Below are 17,795 nucleotides of genomic sequence, written 5' to 3' on the forward strand. Positions count from 1 at the left end.
CAACTGGAACCCCTCACAACAAGCCCTTATATTTTATATTTTCTCCAGGAATCTTGTTTAACTCTTACAACATCCCTGTGTTGTGGGTAAGGCAGAAATTCCCCACTTACACATGGGGAAACTGAGACCCAGAGAGAGGAAGTGTCCCATCTGGGTTCCTCAAAGAGCAGAGGTGTAGCAGCACCAGAAGCCTGGCTCCGGGTGTGACACCCTCTCGCCCACCACATCACCCCCTGACACTCTGGGTCATACTCTGGGCCACAGCAGCCCTTGTCCCAGCACCCACATCCACACCTACCCAGTCAACAGGGTTCTCACGCTGGGGTGTGGCCCCAGAGGGCTGGGCCTATGGCCTTGCAGGGCTGAGATGGAGGAGATAGGGCAGTGCTGTGACACTAGGCTTTTCCCTTTCAGGAAGCCGAGGTCCCCAGATTCTCTCTGGTGCTTTCTCTCTCCTCCCTCCCCCACCCCATCTCATCTACTCTCATCAGCTTGTCCATGCTGGCATCCCATGGACCTTCGACAATACCACCCCCAAGATTCTCTTCACTGTCTGGAGTGTCAGGAATCTGTAATTTAGCCCTCAATCCACTGCAATATTCCCTCCCAGCTGACAGCCATCCCCACGTGATGCCCACCCTCTCCCTCCAACTCCACCAGGGAGCCCTGCCAGCCCCTCCACTCAATGGGCCCCCAATCAAATGCCTGTCATGGGGAAAACATCTCACTAAGTCACTCTGTAAGCACCTACTGAGCGTGTATGAGGTGCCAAGCACAGTCTGTCTGCTCCACGCCTCCTGGAGAAAGGTGGGCCTTGGAGGACCAGCCCATTGCTGGGGCCAGCCCTGCAGGAATCCCAGCCCAGCCTCGCACACTCATCCCTGACCTGGAAGCAGACCATGTGATTGGAACCCAGACCCCACCCTCAGGACAGCAGCCCCTTGGCATCAGGGAAGGCCTGTGAGCAGGTACTAGGAGGCCACATTGAGCCACCCCCGGCACTGTCTCACCTTCACTCTCTCATTTTGCCAAACATGGAGCATCCACAAGTTCCTCCCATCACAGGAAGGGTGGCAAAGTGCCCCCAAAGAGGAGGAAAGGGGAACTCAAAAGCTGCATGCATAGTGGAGCTGGTTATCAGCCAGAGGACCGGAGACCGTGTCTTATGGCCCCTGTGCCTCCCTCCCTCTTTCCCCCAAATTCTGGTGTCCCCACCACTGCCCACCCCAGATTCTACACCAGGACAGCCCTGACCACCCTCCCCCCAGCAGTAGGAACCTCTTCTCTGACAATACCCTGGGCCTAGAAGCTGAAAGGAAACTGATAATGAAAACCACCAGACCCTGCTCCCCAGCTGAGGAGCAGCTGCCAGCAGCTGGGAACCAGAGACAAGCCTGTGACCTCAGTTTCCCCAGTTTCTGGCCCCATGGGGAAGAAAGAGCCTCTCCCTTGTCCCAGATAGAAGCTTAGCAGCAAAAGGTGGCCCAGAAGGTCAGAAGAGGCTCAAGCTAGGATTGGCCACAGGGGGAGGGGGAGGGGCCTCCAGAGACAGGCCTGCCCCCTCCCCTCACAGCTCACCCCCGCAGAGGAGGCAGCCCAAAGGCCCAGCAGGCCACAGACTCCGCCTGCGGCGAAGTCACAAAGAGGACACAGACCGGAGCAGAACACACATGCACACGCAGGGAGACAAGAGCAGAGGTGCAGACCCGCACCTGCTCAGGAACACAGAATGCACACGTAGGCACGCCCACCCCGCCAGGCATACACCTCACACACTGTCACACAGACATGCACACCTGCACACACAGTCCCGGACCCCACACACGTTCACAATCATCACAGAGGCACATGCAAACGGAAACACATGACACAGAGATACACATTCAACCAGTCGCAGAGTCACACTCACACTGCTCCACCTCCCACCTCTGGATCGCCTAGAAGATTGAACCCAAGGGAGAGTGAGGAAAAGCTTGGTGTCAGATGCCCCAGCCAGAATCCTCCATCTCCATCCAGCCCAGGCATCTGAAAGTGCCCCCCTCACGAACCGGGTCTCACCAACCGGGTCTCAGTCACAGTGTGACAGCCCTCTGCACGGGCAGCCCCACGCTCAACAAGGCTTCACTTCATGGCCAGGTTTGCTCCCACCCCTCCACCTGCCCTCCCACCTGTTACCCACCATCCGAAGCCCCCAAAGGAGACGCTGCGCTTCCTGCCAAACATGGTTGTGGCCGCGGGGCCCCGGGTCCAGCGATGTCCCTGCAGCCCTGTTGCACCGGGGTCCACAGCCACGGACGCAGGGCGGGGCGCCCAGCATGGCACCTCCCCCCTCGCCTGCCCCCAAACCCGGCTTCCTGTGGGTGAGGCCTCAGGGTGGGAGGTGTGTCCTGCCCCCAAGGACGCACCAAGAGAGGTCGCAGAGGGCAGTTTCCCCACGCCCAGAGGAACCCACAGATCCGGAAGGGGCTCGGCCGGCGTATTGCACCACAGCCCAAGCTGGCAACTCAGCCCCACACAGCCAGGGCTTCCCGGAACCCCAGGAGGACAGAGGATTCCCACGATCGTGCCTGGGAGGGGGACAGAGACCTGACTGGAAGGCTCAGGCAGCGCTGCAGACTGGCGTCCCACACCGACTCCCTGGGTGCTGCCAGCAGTGGGACCTTGGCTCTCTGCTCCACTGTGGCTTGTCTCCTGCCCCACCCCTGTGATTACACCTGCACACACTAGTACACAAGCATACATGCACCCATGTGGGCACAAGGGCACACACACATGGGCACAGATACACGCACAGAACCTACAGGTATACCCCGGCACACACATGCTCACACACGTCAGCAGACATCCGCACACGTACACACAGGTACTGCTCGCTCACACGCAGGTGCATATGGACATGAACAGAGGCATGCACCCACCAAACCCTGGCTATATAAGAGCCAGTAATAATCCCTTTTTTCCTAAAGCCAACATGAGTTGGGTTTCTCTCCCTCTGCAATGAGGAAGTCCTGACTAAGATAAAGAGCTTGATGAGCCAAAGAGTGAAGGTGAAAACAGTCCTTGGCCTGGGTCTGCTGCCTCCGCGATGTCAGCACCTTCTCCAGGCCAAGCACTGTGCAGGGTGAGCCAGACGCAGTTCCCAGCCTTAGCCCAGGTGCTATGTGAGTTACTTATGACAAAATTCCTTTTGCAAAGCACTTCCTTTTTCTTTTTTTTTTTAATCAAATACAGGTCGTTCCTGGCCAATCAGTGGAGCACGTTATTTGATGTGTTTTTATGCAGGAGAGAGGGGATTGCAGTCACAGCAAGCTTGGACACGTCCCACCTCCATCTTACCTATTCTTATCCGTACGCACACGCACACGCACAACATGTGTGCATGTTGTCCATCAGCATACTCTAGGGGCAGACACAGCTGAGACATTCTCTCATGCAGATCTTCATAGTCTGCGAGACACTCAGGTAAACACCAGGTAGGAGGCCACCTGGGCCAAGTGTTCACAGATCCAGCAGGGACACAAGCCTAGGCCCAAGAATCTAAAGGTCAGCAGGGCAGCCAGGGACCAGGAAGGGGCACTTCAAGACCAGGCTGGATTCTCCCAGCTGAGGTTCTGGTCCCTTGCATGGCAGCCACAAAAGATACAGTCACAGAATTCAGACACCTGGCCCAAGAGCAGCATGCAGGGAGTGGGACAAAATCCACAGCATCCCAGACTTCCTTGAACCCGAAGAAGGATCTGTGTCTTCCTCGCCCCTCAGAGTGAGGGCTTGGAGAAAGAGAAGGGAGGTTCCCAGATGGCTTTGAATTTTACCCCGTAAGCTCTGGAGGGAGGTGAGAGCCATTCTAGAGCCTCATCCACTCTCCTCTCCTCAGCGCTCAGGCCCTCAAAATTCGGGAGCTGTGTGCCCTCCAGCAATTTACCTAACTCTCTTGGCCTCAGTGTCCTCCATAATGTGGGGTGGCTGCTACCCACCTCACAAGGTGATAAGTGAACGTAAACACTTAGCACAGGGCTCCCACACCACTCCCAGAACTGTTACAATTATTATATATTCCACCCCCTCCCTCGGTCCTGCTTGGCTTCCTGTCACCCCTGCTCTGGCCCCTCAGCTCTTCTTCTGGGTGGTGGCATGACTCTCTGGGTAGGACTGTGAGTCAAGAGAAAAGAGAAGCACTGTGTGTGCCAGGCCCAGCCCTCCTGCCCCACCAAGCATGGCCCGGCCTCCTCCAAGACCTCAGCTGACTCAGCACACCAGCAGTCAGGGTGGAAGTGAGGACAAGTTACAGGGACACAAAAGCCAACAGCAGCGCCCCTGTGTCTGTGAGTTGACTATGGGCCAGCGCTGACCTCTCAACCTCACAGCCGCCTCAGAGAGGACACCACTTTATCCCATTTTACAGATGGGGACGCTGAGGCACAGAGAGGTTAAGGAACATGATAAAATGTACCCAGCATGATGGTAGCAGACCTGGGTTTGACCCCGGAGCTCAAAGTCTCAGCCACTGTTCTGTACGATGATCTGCATTAGCAGATCAAACCTGCTCCACTGACTCTGGAACCTACAGAAAAGCCCAGATCACACAGTGCCCATTTTACAGATGGGGAAACTAAGGCCCTGAAAGCAAAGCAAAGCTCAGCTCAGCCGAGAAAGAACAATGACAAAGCAGGAAAGAGCACATGCCCGAGTCTCCCCCAGCACCTGGCCAGATGGGCTCCTTCTCTCCTGAGGTTGCTCCTCACCCTTCCACAGAGGAAGGGCCACTTTGGGTCAGCAAGTCACAAGGCCCTGGCTTCCCTGGTGGAGGCCTGTGGGTGTCCCTGGTGGAGCTGAGGGGGCAAGTCCCAGCCAGAGCCCCAACCCAGGGACAGAGCTCCAGGGAACCCACCCAGTTCTCTGGTCTCTACAGCTTTAGAGAAACATGGAGCCGAGAAGGCTGGCTGGGGTCAAAGGAGGAGAGGAGGCCCAGGCCCCTGCCAGTAGCCCCTCCATCATGTCTGCAGTCCCTTGAGGGCAGGAGTGTGGTTTCCTCCACTTGAGCCACTCTGTCCTCGCAGCCACCAGCAGGAGCTGAAAGATGAGAGTCTCCTTTCCCAGGCATGGGGATGAGGCAGTTACAGGAAGCTCAGGAAACAGATGCCCCAAGAGAAGCGGGCACTAGATCATTCAACCTGGATCCTCCCCAACTCCAGACAGCACGAGCTGGCATCGGTACCATCCCTGAGGGCACAGCTTCCCTCCCAGCTCGACCACTGAATCACCCTGAGCAGGTCATGTGCTCTTTGGAGGTTTCAGTGGACTTTTCCTTAAAGAGTAGGCTAGATAAGCCAGGTTAGGACAAAGCACAGTAGCAGAGAACACTCTGATCTCCAGGAAAACAAGGCACCAGGGCATTCAGAGCCAGTAAATCCACATCGGTTAGCAATCCACACCTTGGGATGGAGATAAAATGACACCTAACATTTGCATTGTGATTTACAGTGCCCTGATCACTTCCCCACACATACTGTCTCAAGGGCTAGATTGAATTTCCCATTGCACAAGTTCTGAAGGGCAAGACGATGACCAAAAAAATTGCAAGAGAAATGCTTGTGAAAACTGGGTTCCAAGAGCAGGACCCTGACATAGGACGATTGCGTGATTTATTCTGATTTGTTCAGTAAGGCCAGTCTACCAAAAGAACTCCCAGCAACATGTGGCTGTGGACTAAGGAAGCAACAATGGGTATCATTATTTTTAATTATTTTTAAGTAATAATAAAGCATCATTTTTAACCATCAGATAGGGAAGGTTAAAAAAAAAAAGACTTGATAATGATGTGGGGGCACCTCACCATGAGTGTGTAGATATTTGGCAAGATCAGTCAAAAAGTGCACATACTGTTTGTGCCAACAATTTTGTTTTTAGAAATTTTTCCCACTGGTAAACTCACACGAGTTGACCATACCTGTGCACACAGATGTTAATTATATCATTGTTTGTAATAGCAAATACACTAAACACATAATCATCATTTCACTATATTGTAGAACAAGTATACAATGGAATCCTAGGTAGCCATTGAAGAGAAGGAGGTAGGATTTATATATGTTACTATATAAAGATACCCTAAAAACTGAAGTTAAAAAAAGAAAGACACAGCAGGGAGGGTATATAGCTCAAGTGATAGAGCGCATGCTTAGCATGCACAAGGTCCTGGGTTCAATCCCCAGTACTTCCCCTAAAAATAAATAAATAAATAAACCTAATTTATAAATAAATAAGCCTAATACACCTCCCCCCAAAATAAAAATAAATAAAATAAAAGACACAGAATGCTCATATAATAGGATCCTATTATTTCAAATAAATATGTAAAATTTTTATTGAAGTGTAGTTGATTTACAATGTTACTTTCAGGTGTACAGCAAAGTGATTCAGTTATACATACTTAGACACTTTTTTTCTTTTCAGACTCTTCCATTATATGTTATTACAAGAAATTGAATATAGTTCCCTGTACTATGTAGTAGGCCTTGTTGTTTATCTATTTTATATTTAGTAATGTGTATCTGTTAATCCCCAACCCCTAATTTATCTGTCCCATCCTTTCGCCTTTGGTAACCATAGTTTGTTTTCTATGTACATGAGTCTGTTTTTGGTTTATAAACAGAATTTGAGTATTTTTTTTAAGATTCAACATGTATGGTATCATATGATATTTGTCTTTGTCTGACTTACTTCACTCAATATGATCATCTCTAGGTCCATCCATTTATAAATGCCTAGACAATTTCTGGAAGGAAACATAAGCAATGGTCCAGGACTGGGTATCCCTGAGGAGTGGGACTGGAACTGGAAATCTGGGGGGGAGGGGAGGAAACTTTCCACTTTCTGTCCTTCTGTGCTGCTTGATTTCTTTTTTTTTCACCAAGAGTATGTTATAATTTTTTTAAAAAGTATTAAATAAACAGATGGTTTGCTAAGAAGAAGAAAGAAGATGAAAAAGAAGAGGAGGATAAGGAGGAGGAGGAAGCTACAAAAGCTTGTTTCTTTAAAACCTTCTTAAACTATTTAGAGCTCAAACTGACTGCTGATCCCAGTCCTGAGATCACCTCTTCTGTCCTGAAGGTAAGCCTGTCTTGCCCCAGAAAGGGAGAAGCCAGGTCTCTCTCTCAGTGTCTGACTCCAGATGGTTCTTCCGTGTACTCTGCTTTTTAGCAAAGAGTTTGTGTTCCAGTCTTAAGTAAGAAAACTCCAAGAAGACCAATATACCACTTTGCTGGAGGAACTCTGACAGTACACACTGGCATCCTTATGTGCATGCCAGGGGACTTCTTGAGCGCAGATCATGGCCAGTTGGGGGATTTGGTGTCAGTTTTGCATGGGTATGTCAAGTTTGTGGAAACTCTTCAACCTGTATACTTAAAACCTGTGCACTTCTCTGTATGTATATTATGCTTCAATAAAAAGCTTTTTAAAAATATGCATGCCTTTTGACCCAGCAATCCCAAGGAGGAAAAAAACAGAGCTGTGTGCCAAGTTGTACTTTTGAGGGTCTCTAGCTCATTGTTGTCATACTATGAAAGGTTGGGAATGACCTAAATTCCCAACAGTAGGAGTGGGTTAGAGAAAGACTGCATCTGTCCACACAGTTCATCTCAGCCAATGCAAAGTAGGTGCTGAAGTGCAGTCGGCCCTCCCATGTCTGCAGGTTCTGCATCCATGAATGCAACTAACCACAGATGGAAAATATTCGGGGGGAAAAAACTTCCATTATAAAATTCCAAAAAGCAAAACTTGGGTTTGTCATGCTGCCAACTATTTATGTAGCATTTACATTGTATTAGGTATTATAAGTAATCTAGAGATGATTTAAAGTATACGGGAAACCTAAGTGTTCATCAACAAATGAATGTATAAAGAAGATTGGGGGGTGGTATATATATAGCATTACATATATACAATGGAATACTATATATATACTATATATAGCATTATATATATAATGGAATACTACTCAGCCATAAAAAAGAATAAAATTTTGCCATTTGCAATAACATGGTTGGATCTGGAAGGTATTATACTTAGTGAAATAAGTCAGACAGAAAAAGATGAATACTGTCATTATCACTTATATGTGAAATCTAAAAATAAAACAAAGGAATGAATATAACAAAACAGAAACAGATTCACAGATATAGCAAACAATCTAGTGGATATCAGTGGAGAGAGGGAAGGTGGGAGGGACAAGATAGAGGTAGAGGATTAAGAGGTACAAACTATATTTTATAATAAATTTAAATGGAATATAATCTAATTTTTTTTTAATTAAAAAAATTAAGTATAAGGCAAAATGGCATTGGCTATATGCAAATGCTACACCATTTTACAGAAGGGATTTGAGCATCACAGGATTCTGGTATCCTGCATGGGGAGGGGGCGGTCCTGGAACTAAACTCCCAAGGACACTGAAGGGTGACTGCTTATGTGAGGCTGGAGCAAACAAGTTACAATAAGTCTCTGAATGGAAGGCAACAGGCTAACTGAGATGTTCAGGGCCATATTGTTCAGGGGGTGAGATTAAAGATTATGAGTTTTTTCTTCTCTGTGCTTTCCAGAACTTTCTAAGTTTTCTGAAATAAGCAGGCCTTACTTTTATAATTAGAAAAACACAATAAACTTTAGGTAAAACACTAACAAATAAAAGGAAACAAGAAAGAGGCTAGGCCCAGTGTTATAAAATAGTTGTTCTATCACAGGCACTGGGTGTGAGAACCACCTGGGGCTTGAATAGCGTGCATTCAAACCCCAGCCCATGCTGCTTGTGAGCAGTGTGACATTTGGCAAGTTCCTCAACCTCTCTGTGCTTCCAAATGGACTCCCCATCTATAAAGTGGAGATACTACTACCTCATAGGGCTTTTGGGAGGGGTAAATGACTTAATATGTGTTAAGCCCTCAGAGCGGTGCCTGGCACAGACCTGCAGACCTGTTTGCCAGCACAAGGGGTAAAATTTGGATCTCATTATCCTGGGATGGGGCCAGGGAATCTGCATCTTTAACAAACTCCCCAGATGATTCTAATCCAGCAAGAAACACTGGACTGAAACCCACCACGATACTGCCATTATCTTTGGCGGCCCTAGAGTTATATGTAGGAAGGCTTGGGCACTAGGAGCTGTCTGAAGGGGATTCTCACTAAAGGAGATTACAAAGCCAGCTCTTTGCTCTCCCCAATTCGGCTGGGTCACCCCTAACCCTCCCCTACTACCACAGAGCGCCACCTGCATACTTCCTGCACCAGATGGGTAAGAAAGTGGGCATCAGCACCCTCTACAGGCAAGTTTGGGTAGTGCAAGGAGGAAAAGGGCATCTTGCTTGCATTTCTAGGATGGCAGACATATTTCCCCCTGGCAAAAGGGATTGAGGGATAGAGGAATTCTCTGTACCACAGGAGATAAGCAGCAACCACCTGGTGTCAGGACACATGGGTTCCAGCCCTGAATCTGATTAAGTATAGCTGTGGGGAAATCACTTAAACTGTCTTTGCCTCACTTTGTTCATCTGTAAAGAATAACTGCCATCATTTCTTAATAATCTCCCATGAACATGTTGTGTCATATTTTTTATTTCATTTAATCTTTACCACCACCATCTTCTCCACCCTAGGGAGGAAATGGAGCCTCAGAGAGCTTAAGAGACTTGCCCAAAGTCACAAGGCTGGAAGGTGACAACAGCAGAATTCAAACCCAGAGCCCTGCTTGTAACAGTTCCTACAGGGAATGAGGGCAGTGCTGATGTGAGATATGGCCAGGCTGGGCTCCAGCAAACCCTGAAGTTCTCCCTGACCCCCTGTCAATGCCCAGCTGAGGAGAAGCTCCAACCTGGGCCAGGACGAGTAAACCCTGAGATTCCTCTCCAGGCCTGGCAAGCCAGGCTGGGAAGTCACTCATCTGGCAGATGAACACTGACTTAGGTGGAGGCAGGCAGGAGGTACAGAGGAGAGGAGGGGGCTTCCTTGGACACTTAAAGGAGGAAAAAAAAAAAAAGGCCTGCAGCTCAAACACAGTATGTTCATGATTCATTTATCCTAACTTTCCTGGATAAATGTGGATTCCTCATGGATCTGCTCCACCCCAGGCCCAGAGGAATACTGCTGGAGCCCCAGCTTCGTGGCATCTCCACCAACTCTGCCCCTTGCCCCTTTGAAGGGAGCAGGGCTGACTTAGAGTCACATAATAAATGGAGACAGATAAGCCCTTTTCTGGGGGGAAGGAACAGCTCAGTGGTAGACAAGTGCTCAGCATGCACAACGTCCTGGGTTCAACCCCTGGTACCTCCATTAAATAAATACATGAAAATAAACCAAATTACTAAATAAATGAAAATAAACCTTCCCCCACCAAAAACTCTGTCCTTTAAAAAAAAAAGAGCAAAGAAAAGAAAAGGCCTTTTCCACTCAGGGTCCCCTCTTCTCTCCCCATTACCATCCCTGCCCTCAGAAGGACTCTGCACAGGGAGGTGCATCCTGTATTACATAAGACTTGGGGGTGAGGAATTGGGGCTAGAACCTGCAGCTCAGTGAAAACCTGTACCAATGACTCACCTGAGGTCAAGGGGATCCGTGGGTGGAAGTGTAGTCACCACTAAAGAAATAACCCAATGAGTATGAAATAACCCAATACATACTGATGATGTCCCCATTTTATAGCTGGAGAAATTGAGGCACAGAGAGACTAAGTAATTTGCTCAAGGTCACATTCCCAAGAAGTGGCTGTGGCAGACTGTATGTTCCAAAGATGGCCCCACCATTCCACAATATAGCCCCCGTCCCACATGCCCTTCTCACCCGTGACATTAACACCCCTCCATTACGCGGTGGGGTATATGTTCCCTCCCCTTGGATCCATGTGGATCTGTGACTCTGGTGGACGTGCTGCTCCAGGGCCAGGTAAGAAAAGGCGAAATAGCTTCTGCCTGGCTCTTTCTTGCCCCTTAACCCAGCCAACAGGCTGTGAGGAAGCCCAAACTAGCACACAGAGGGAGCACCCCCGAACAGGAACCAAGGGAGCTGGCCCCAGAGCTGTACTTCCGGCCACCTCACAGTGGTCCCTGCTGCGAGAGACGGTATAGAGGAGAGGTACAGAGCTTGGGTCTGGAGTCAGCTATACCTTTGTATGTTCACTCATTCATCCATTCATCAAATGTTCATCGCATCCCTATTGTGTTCCAGGCTCTCTATTAGTGCTGAGAATATTTCAAGGAACAAGACAGACAAATCCCTGCTCTAGGGGGACTGACGGGTGGGAAGGTGGAGAATAAGAGAGGAATAACTTCACCCAGGTATTTACAGTAAGGTAATAGGATCCAAATAGGGTGGGTGGGGAGCCCTGTTTAGAGGACATGATCTGAGTCGGCCTCTCTGAAGGGGACACTGTAAAGATACAATGGATGCAGCTTTGTGAAGAGCAGACAGGACAGCAGCATGTGTCAAGAGCAGACCTGGATTGGTGTTCTGGCTCCACTACTTACTAGCTGTGTGGCCTTGTGGAAGTGAACCAGCCTCTCTGAGCCTCTACTTCCTCATAAGATGGGGATGCTTTCAGAACCCACCTTAGAGGATTGTTTTGAGGAGCCAAAGAGCTAATATGTGTATCGTGTGAGTCCAGGGCCTGGCGCAGGAAGAGCACCATAAATTTCACAGAGGCCAAGGCTGCCAGTGGGATGCCTGGAGTCCCAGAGACCATTCTGCTCCTGGTCAGAAACCATGCCGGGCATGGCTACAAAGAAAGAGAATATGGATGGTGGAGGTGGGGGAGGCTTCCCATTGCTGCACTGGTGCCCAAGCCACGGAGGATGGGTCAAGTGGGTGGGGGTGCACACACTTCCCTGAAGCACGCTGACACACAGCCTGGCTTCCGCCCACCCCCTGCAGCCCTCCTGACTCATCTCCTCAACTCAGGGTTCACCCACCCATCACTCTCGACTCAGAGCTTGAAGGATGCGGCTGGAGATTGGACTGGTTGTCCCTCCCCAGGGCCTACCCTCATGGCAGTGGGCACCCACACAGCCAGTGGGGGAGAAGCAACTTCCTCCAGGCAGAAAGAGGGAAAGGGACAGGGACAGGAATCCTGGAGAGAGGGCAGAGCTGGGGAGGGCAGAAGACTCAGGGGCCTCAAGGGCCAGGAAATCCTGCCCTTGAGGGTAAAATATCACCTGCCATCAGACAGGCACATCCTCGAGGACCCTGGAGAGCACCTGGTGGGTAGCCAACACACATACCCAGAGAGAAGAACACGAATAAGCCAGAGGGCATGACAATGCACCCAGAGACATGCTCAGAGGACCACAAGTAACCACCGGAGATGTGCAGACACTGATCCAGCAACATGCCCTGCAGGGACACACGTGCACAGAGGCGCACACACATACAGGTGTACCTTACTGTGCCTGACTGCCTGTTACTCCCCTCCAGCTCTTGCTCAGTACCAGTCGTCTAATTGGCAGGGTCCCCAGGTGCCCATGCCTCATGCCATCTGCTGACCCAGACCTGGCAGGTCCCAGCCAGCACACCCAGCATGAGGCAGGAAGGAGGCGGACAGCCCTGGATCTGAATGAGGGAAGGGGGTGGGACACCAGCCGGCCCTGAGAGCAACCTGCAAGTCCAGAATCGGAGGCAGGTTTCAGGCTGAGTCCTGCAGAGCACAGTCCTTGCCTTGGAAGCCCCAAAGGCCATGTTGCCTCTTGAGCAGGTGGAGTGGAATCCCCTTATAACTTATCTGGAAGCCCTGAAGGTTGTGGTAAACAGAGTTAAAAAAAAAAAAAACACAAGTGCAGTATGGCAGACTAAAATCAGACACGAAGCAGAACTTCCCACCAGAGAGGTGCCAAAGCATTGTAAGAGGTGTGGGCAAGAAGAGAGTGTCATCTGGCTCTTTAAAAAAGGAGGAGATAGATAGCTTGGCATCACTGATTTTTTTTTATTATTACATATTTTATTTTATTTTATTTTTGTAGGGGGAAGTGATTAGTTTTACTTATTTATTTATTTTTAGAGGCAGTACTAAGGATTGAACCCAGGACCTTATGTATGCTAAGCAAGCACTCTACGACTTGAGCTATACCCCCTCCCACCTTGATTTTTTTTTTCTTTTTACTAAACTTACTAAAAACAAAAGGAGTCCCAAATTGCAAAGGTCAGAGGAGTCTTTAAATGACTAAAAACAGTGGCTGCTGCACCGGCCCAGCCTAGGCTGAATGTGACCTTGCCTGAAGACAGAGGATGGACACCATGACCTTTGTATTGCCAGCCTGAACTGCCCCTGCACAAGCCAGAGGCAGCTGAATGCCTTCCACACTGTACGACCTCCCCCTGAGGAGCGGAATGTTGCTCAGAGATGGGAAGGGGTAGGGAGACAAGGGCCACCGTGGTACCATGGCAACCACCCTTGGCGGATGCACATCCTCGACTTCTCCAGTCACCACTCACAATAGGAACCAAGTGTCTGCAGACAGTACCTCACCTGCCAAAGTTAGTAGTGGCCCAGGAGAGGCAGGTGTAGATGCATTGGGGTAAAGGAGAATGAAAGGGTTTATAGGTGCTGTACCCTGAAATATGATGCTTGCCCCAGTGCATGCCCTAGGACTCCCTAACTCATCCTCAACCACTGCAGTCTCTTCCCCCATACCACCCCATTGCTCTCCCACAGGCCCAGCCTGTTCCCACCACTGAGACACCCCCAGTCCCCAAGCACCAAGGCTGCCCGACTCACCCCACAACCCTCATTCCACCATCATTCTGGGCCACCCTCTGCCAACTCGCTCTCCCCTCCCTTCCTATTCTCCATGTTCTCTCCCCTGCCCCACCCACCTGCCCTGTCCTCCCCACTGTCTGTAGCCCAGACCAGTGCCTGTGACCATCTGCCAGTTCCAAATGCCAGCATCCATCCTCTCGCCACTCTTCCCCCGAGCACCTGCTCCCCTCGCACCCTCTGCCCACCCCAGGGCTCCCATGTCCTCCAGGACACACCAACCCAGGAAGAGGCACTTCTGAGCAGCTGGTTCAGGGGCAGGGCATTGCTGGCTCCAGTTCACAGACAGCGAAACAGAACTGTTCAGAGGGTCTGGGAGACTGGCCACAGCTGCAGGAGGAACTCACCAGGCCAGGCTTCTGGCCCTTAAGCCCCAGACTCTCTGATCAAGAAGGGGGATCCTTTAGAGGTCACCTAAACCAGCCTCCTCCTCTACTTGTGAATGAATATCTGAGCCACCTAGAATATGCTGTGTTCCCAAGTATATGGAGCCTTCGCTATGGACCCATTGCCATGTTCAAAAATTTAGTAAATATCATATTTAACACCCACAACCAGAAGAGGAAATTGAGGCTCAGAGAAGATAGGTACTTTTCCCAAGGCCACGCAGCGTCGGACACTTTAGTGCGCACTTCAAACCTTCTCAGCCCCACCTCTTACTCCAGCCACTTCTGCAACAACCAGTTCCCCTCAGGCTTCAAACAGCAGCTTTCAATGCCACGTGGCAAGGCTTCATCAAGGACCAAGCGGGCCTTCTGTGAAGCCGCAGTGTGTGACGCCCACACGAACCCCCAAGGATGGGACAGCTGATGGATGAACACTTCCCTGTTTCTCTCCCCAACAGGGCAGATAATGCTCCTCAGGGAACCACCCAGGACAGAGCGGGTGTAATGATGAAAAGGATGCTTGCTCATGCTTCCTTCTTTTTTCACTCCTTCATGCCCCTTGCCTCCACCCTTGTTTCCAAGTAAACCTCTCTCATTCTGCTTTGGAGGAATACTGGTGGAGACACAGCGGGTGAGTCATGGAGCTGCAATTCGACCCAAGTCTGAGTGACAACAGAGCCTTCACGCTCAACCATCGTGCTCTGCTGTGCCACCACCATCCATGCCAGGGTCCCCTTCCCTCAAGGTTTGAGTCATTCTGAACCAGAGTGGCTCAGCCACACTTGATGCAGACAAGGTGATAGGAAAGAGGGAGAAGAGGGTGTGAGGGTGCTGGCAGCAGGAATGTCATCTTCTTTGGAACCAAGGCCACCTCCAGACAAACTGCATCAACACCCTGGGCTAAGCAGGCTGAGCAGGAGTCCCAGAGAGATGTGCCCTGGCCCTGCGCAAGTTTAGCATCTGCCTCTGCTCAGAAACTTGGCGACTCCAAGTCCCCCATTCCATCCCATCTCCCCACACCCCACCCCACCCCTACTCCTCAAAATCTTAAAAGGGAGAGGGACCCAACGTAGCTTCCAGAAGCCAGAGTAGCCAGATATAGCAGACGCTCATCCTGCTCCACTCCTGGACACAGAAAACTCAACACACATGCTTGGAGGCAAGGGCAGAGCCTCCTCCAACTCCTGCAAAAGTGGCAAAGATGTGCTGGGACTTTCCTGGGGGAAATCACTGCTGGGGACCTCAGATGCCCTGAGTCACTCCCAGCCTACCAGCCCCAGGCAGCTGTGCAAGCTCTCTGTTTACTCCTCACCCTGCAGTAGGAAGAAGGGGGGAAGGGAGTGCCTTCTCCCCTCGCCATGGGAAACTGAGGCCTATGGGGCTTAAGGGACAGCCCCAGGGTTACAAAGCATGAAAAGAACCGGAGAGCTCTGGCACCCAGCCCAGGACAACCCTATAATTCCCTATGAAGGCTGCTCTGATGGGGGCCACTCAACAGAGGCAGATCCCAACATTCAGAGCCCAAACCCCACTTGCATATAAATGCCCTTTGGTTTGTTAAGAAGGGTGTAGAAGGAGCCATAGAAAACAGATGAGGAGAAAGAAGGATGGCCCCCCACAACCAGCCCCCAGGTCCAGATATGCTGTATGCCCTGGATCCCCACCCAGAGCAGGCACCCCCACACTCATCCACCCAGGGCCTCCATAAATCAGCATCAGGCTGAAGACTGGTCCTGCCCTAAAGGTCCATCAAGGCCTCTCAGACAGCGCCCCATCGTACCAGCTCCCCTCCCTGCAACAGGCACAGGCTGGAGTGAGGATGGGGTGGGGTTTACGCCCTCTGCCCTCTCGGGAAAAAAACAGACCAACCCAGCCTAGCTACAGGGTCCTCCTGGGGGTCCACCTATAAACATTTCACCTCTGACCTCCACCTCAATCAGCTTCTCCAGCCAGACTTTGACAGGGGCTGAGCAACAGCTCACTTACGCATACACACCCCATACATGATGTGTGTGCGCCATGCCCCACCCGCATGGATTTCTGAGGACAGTCACCCCACCTCCCAAATACAACCCATTACGCGGGACTGCTCCGTGGAATCGCAGCACGGGGCTCACTCTCGTCCACACGGGCTGATTTCTCTTTGCAAACAAATGCATTTACACTCACAGCACATACCCTAATTCCACGTTCAGTGCCACCCAGGACTCGCGTCTTGATTCCGGCTGACTACGGGATTACCACCCAGCCCGGAACCCGCTAACCTTCTGTGACGCCAGCTCCAGGGGCTCACTCCTCGACGTGGAGTGAATGGCAACAGTCAGCCGCCGCGGTTCTCCCCGCCTGTGCGCCCGCAGCGGCGGCGTCCCCCGTCTCCATCCGGCCGCGAGCCCCCTCCTCCTCGGCGGCGGGCAGCCCTGGCCGCCCGCCCCGCCGCGCGCACCGTCACCGCGACGCGCACGCGCGCACCCCGGCCTCCGCTCGCCCGGCACAATACAGGCCCCCCGCCCGCCGCCGCCGCCGCCACCGCCACCGCCACTGCCCGCACACCTGGCCGGCCCGCCCCAGCCGCCGGAGCCTCACACTTGCCTCCAGAAAGCCCGCGCCCTGCGGAGGCGGGGCGCTCCTGCCACTCCACGCGACGCCGCTGCAGGGGTCCTCTCCCTGGTCTCAGCGGTGCCCACCGGGCTCGCCCAGCACCGCTGCGGGAAAATGGGGGAGATGGAGGGGCGGGCATGCGGGGCGGGAGAGGGCGCAGGGACGAAATGGGGGAGGGGAGCAGGGACGGCGGGTCCGGGGTGCGGCGCCCCCGTGGGATGCTCACGTCACCGCCGCCAGGGGACTGCCCGAGGCGGCTCCTCGGGAACAAAGGCGCGGGGCGGGGCAGGCGCGCCCAAGGGACCGGGGAATGGAGGAGGGGGCAACCCATCTGCCACATAAGTTCCTGGAGGACGGGGCCCCCAATCCAGTGGGGAAGGGAGGTGCGGAAAGACCTGCGGGTTCCTGGTCTATTGAGGAAGACACTGGGGCTCTCGCCAGCTCTGCGTGAGTGGGACTGTGGAGGGGGTACAGTGCTTTCTGGACTTGGAAGTGGCAGGCCTCAGGGACTGCCAGAACCCTTGAAATTGACCCTGCCTTGGACCTAGGAGCCTGGGGCTTTCATTCATTAAGGACAGACATCCTCCCAGCTTCTGCCAAATCAAGGATCCTGAAATTGAAAGGGTTGAAGGCAGGAAGGGTGGGTGCCCTAGGGAGCCTTTGGGATGCTTGAGTCTCTTCCTCCTTAACCTCCAACGGAGGACAGCCTCTGAATATGGCTTGCACACCTCAGTGGTGGGAAGCTCACTCCCTCAGGGGACAGCCCACGCTGTACTCAGGCAGCTCTAAATGCTAGAAAGCCCTTCCTTTAATTGCACAGAAATCAGCCTCCCTTCCATCTGTTGGCCAGGGCCTCAATCTGCTCTGGCCACATGGTGTTCTGCTTCCAGAACATAGGTAGGGCCTTGTAACTGCTCTTCCCCCTCCATCTCCTATGCCCCTTCCCCAGCATTTATTCAATACCCCTCACCAGCAGCTTCTCCATATGGTTGCCCCCTTGTGTCCTTCAGGGATCAGCT

The 17,795-nt window shown here is 51.7% G+C and overlaps 1 protein-coding gene across 2 annotated transcripts in view; it reads right to left on the minus strand.

Moving 5' to 3' along the window:
* RAP1GAP2 (RAP1 GTPase activating protein 2) overlaps positions 1–16,396 on the minus strand; it is a 167,535-nt gene extending 151,139 nt beyond the window's left edge. The window contains exon 1 of one of the 2 annotated variants that reach the window (XM_072939016.1): positions 16,357–16,396. Coding sequence is in view for 1 of the 2 variants with exons in the window: in XM_006219061.4 (XP_006219123.1) it covers positions 2,180–2,223 (44 nt within the window). In the remaining variant the exon portion in view is untranslated. Of the gene's footprint in view, positions 1–2,179; positions 2,271–16,356 lie in introns of those variants that run through there. The other variant, XM_006219061.4, reaches the window with a different exon arrangement.
* Between the last annotated feature and the right edge of the window lie 1,399 nt (positions 16,397–17,795).

This window comes from Vicugna pacos, chromosome 16, assembly GCF_048564905.1.
Source record: "Vicugna pacos chromosome 16, VicPac4, whole genome shotgun sequence".
Taxonomy (NCBI): domain Eukaryota; kingdom Metazoa; phylum Chordata; class Mammalia; order Artiodactyla; family Camelidae; genus Vicugna; species Vicugna pacos.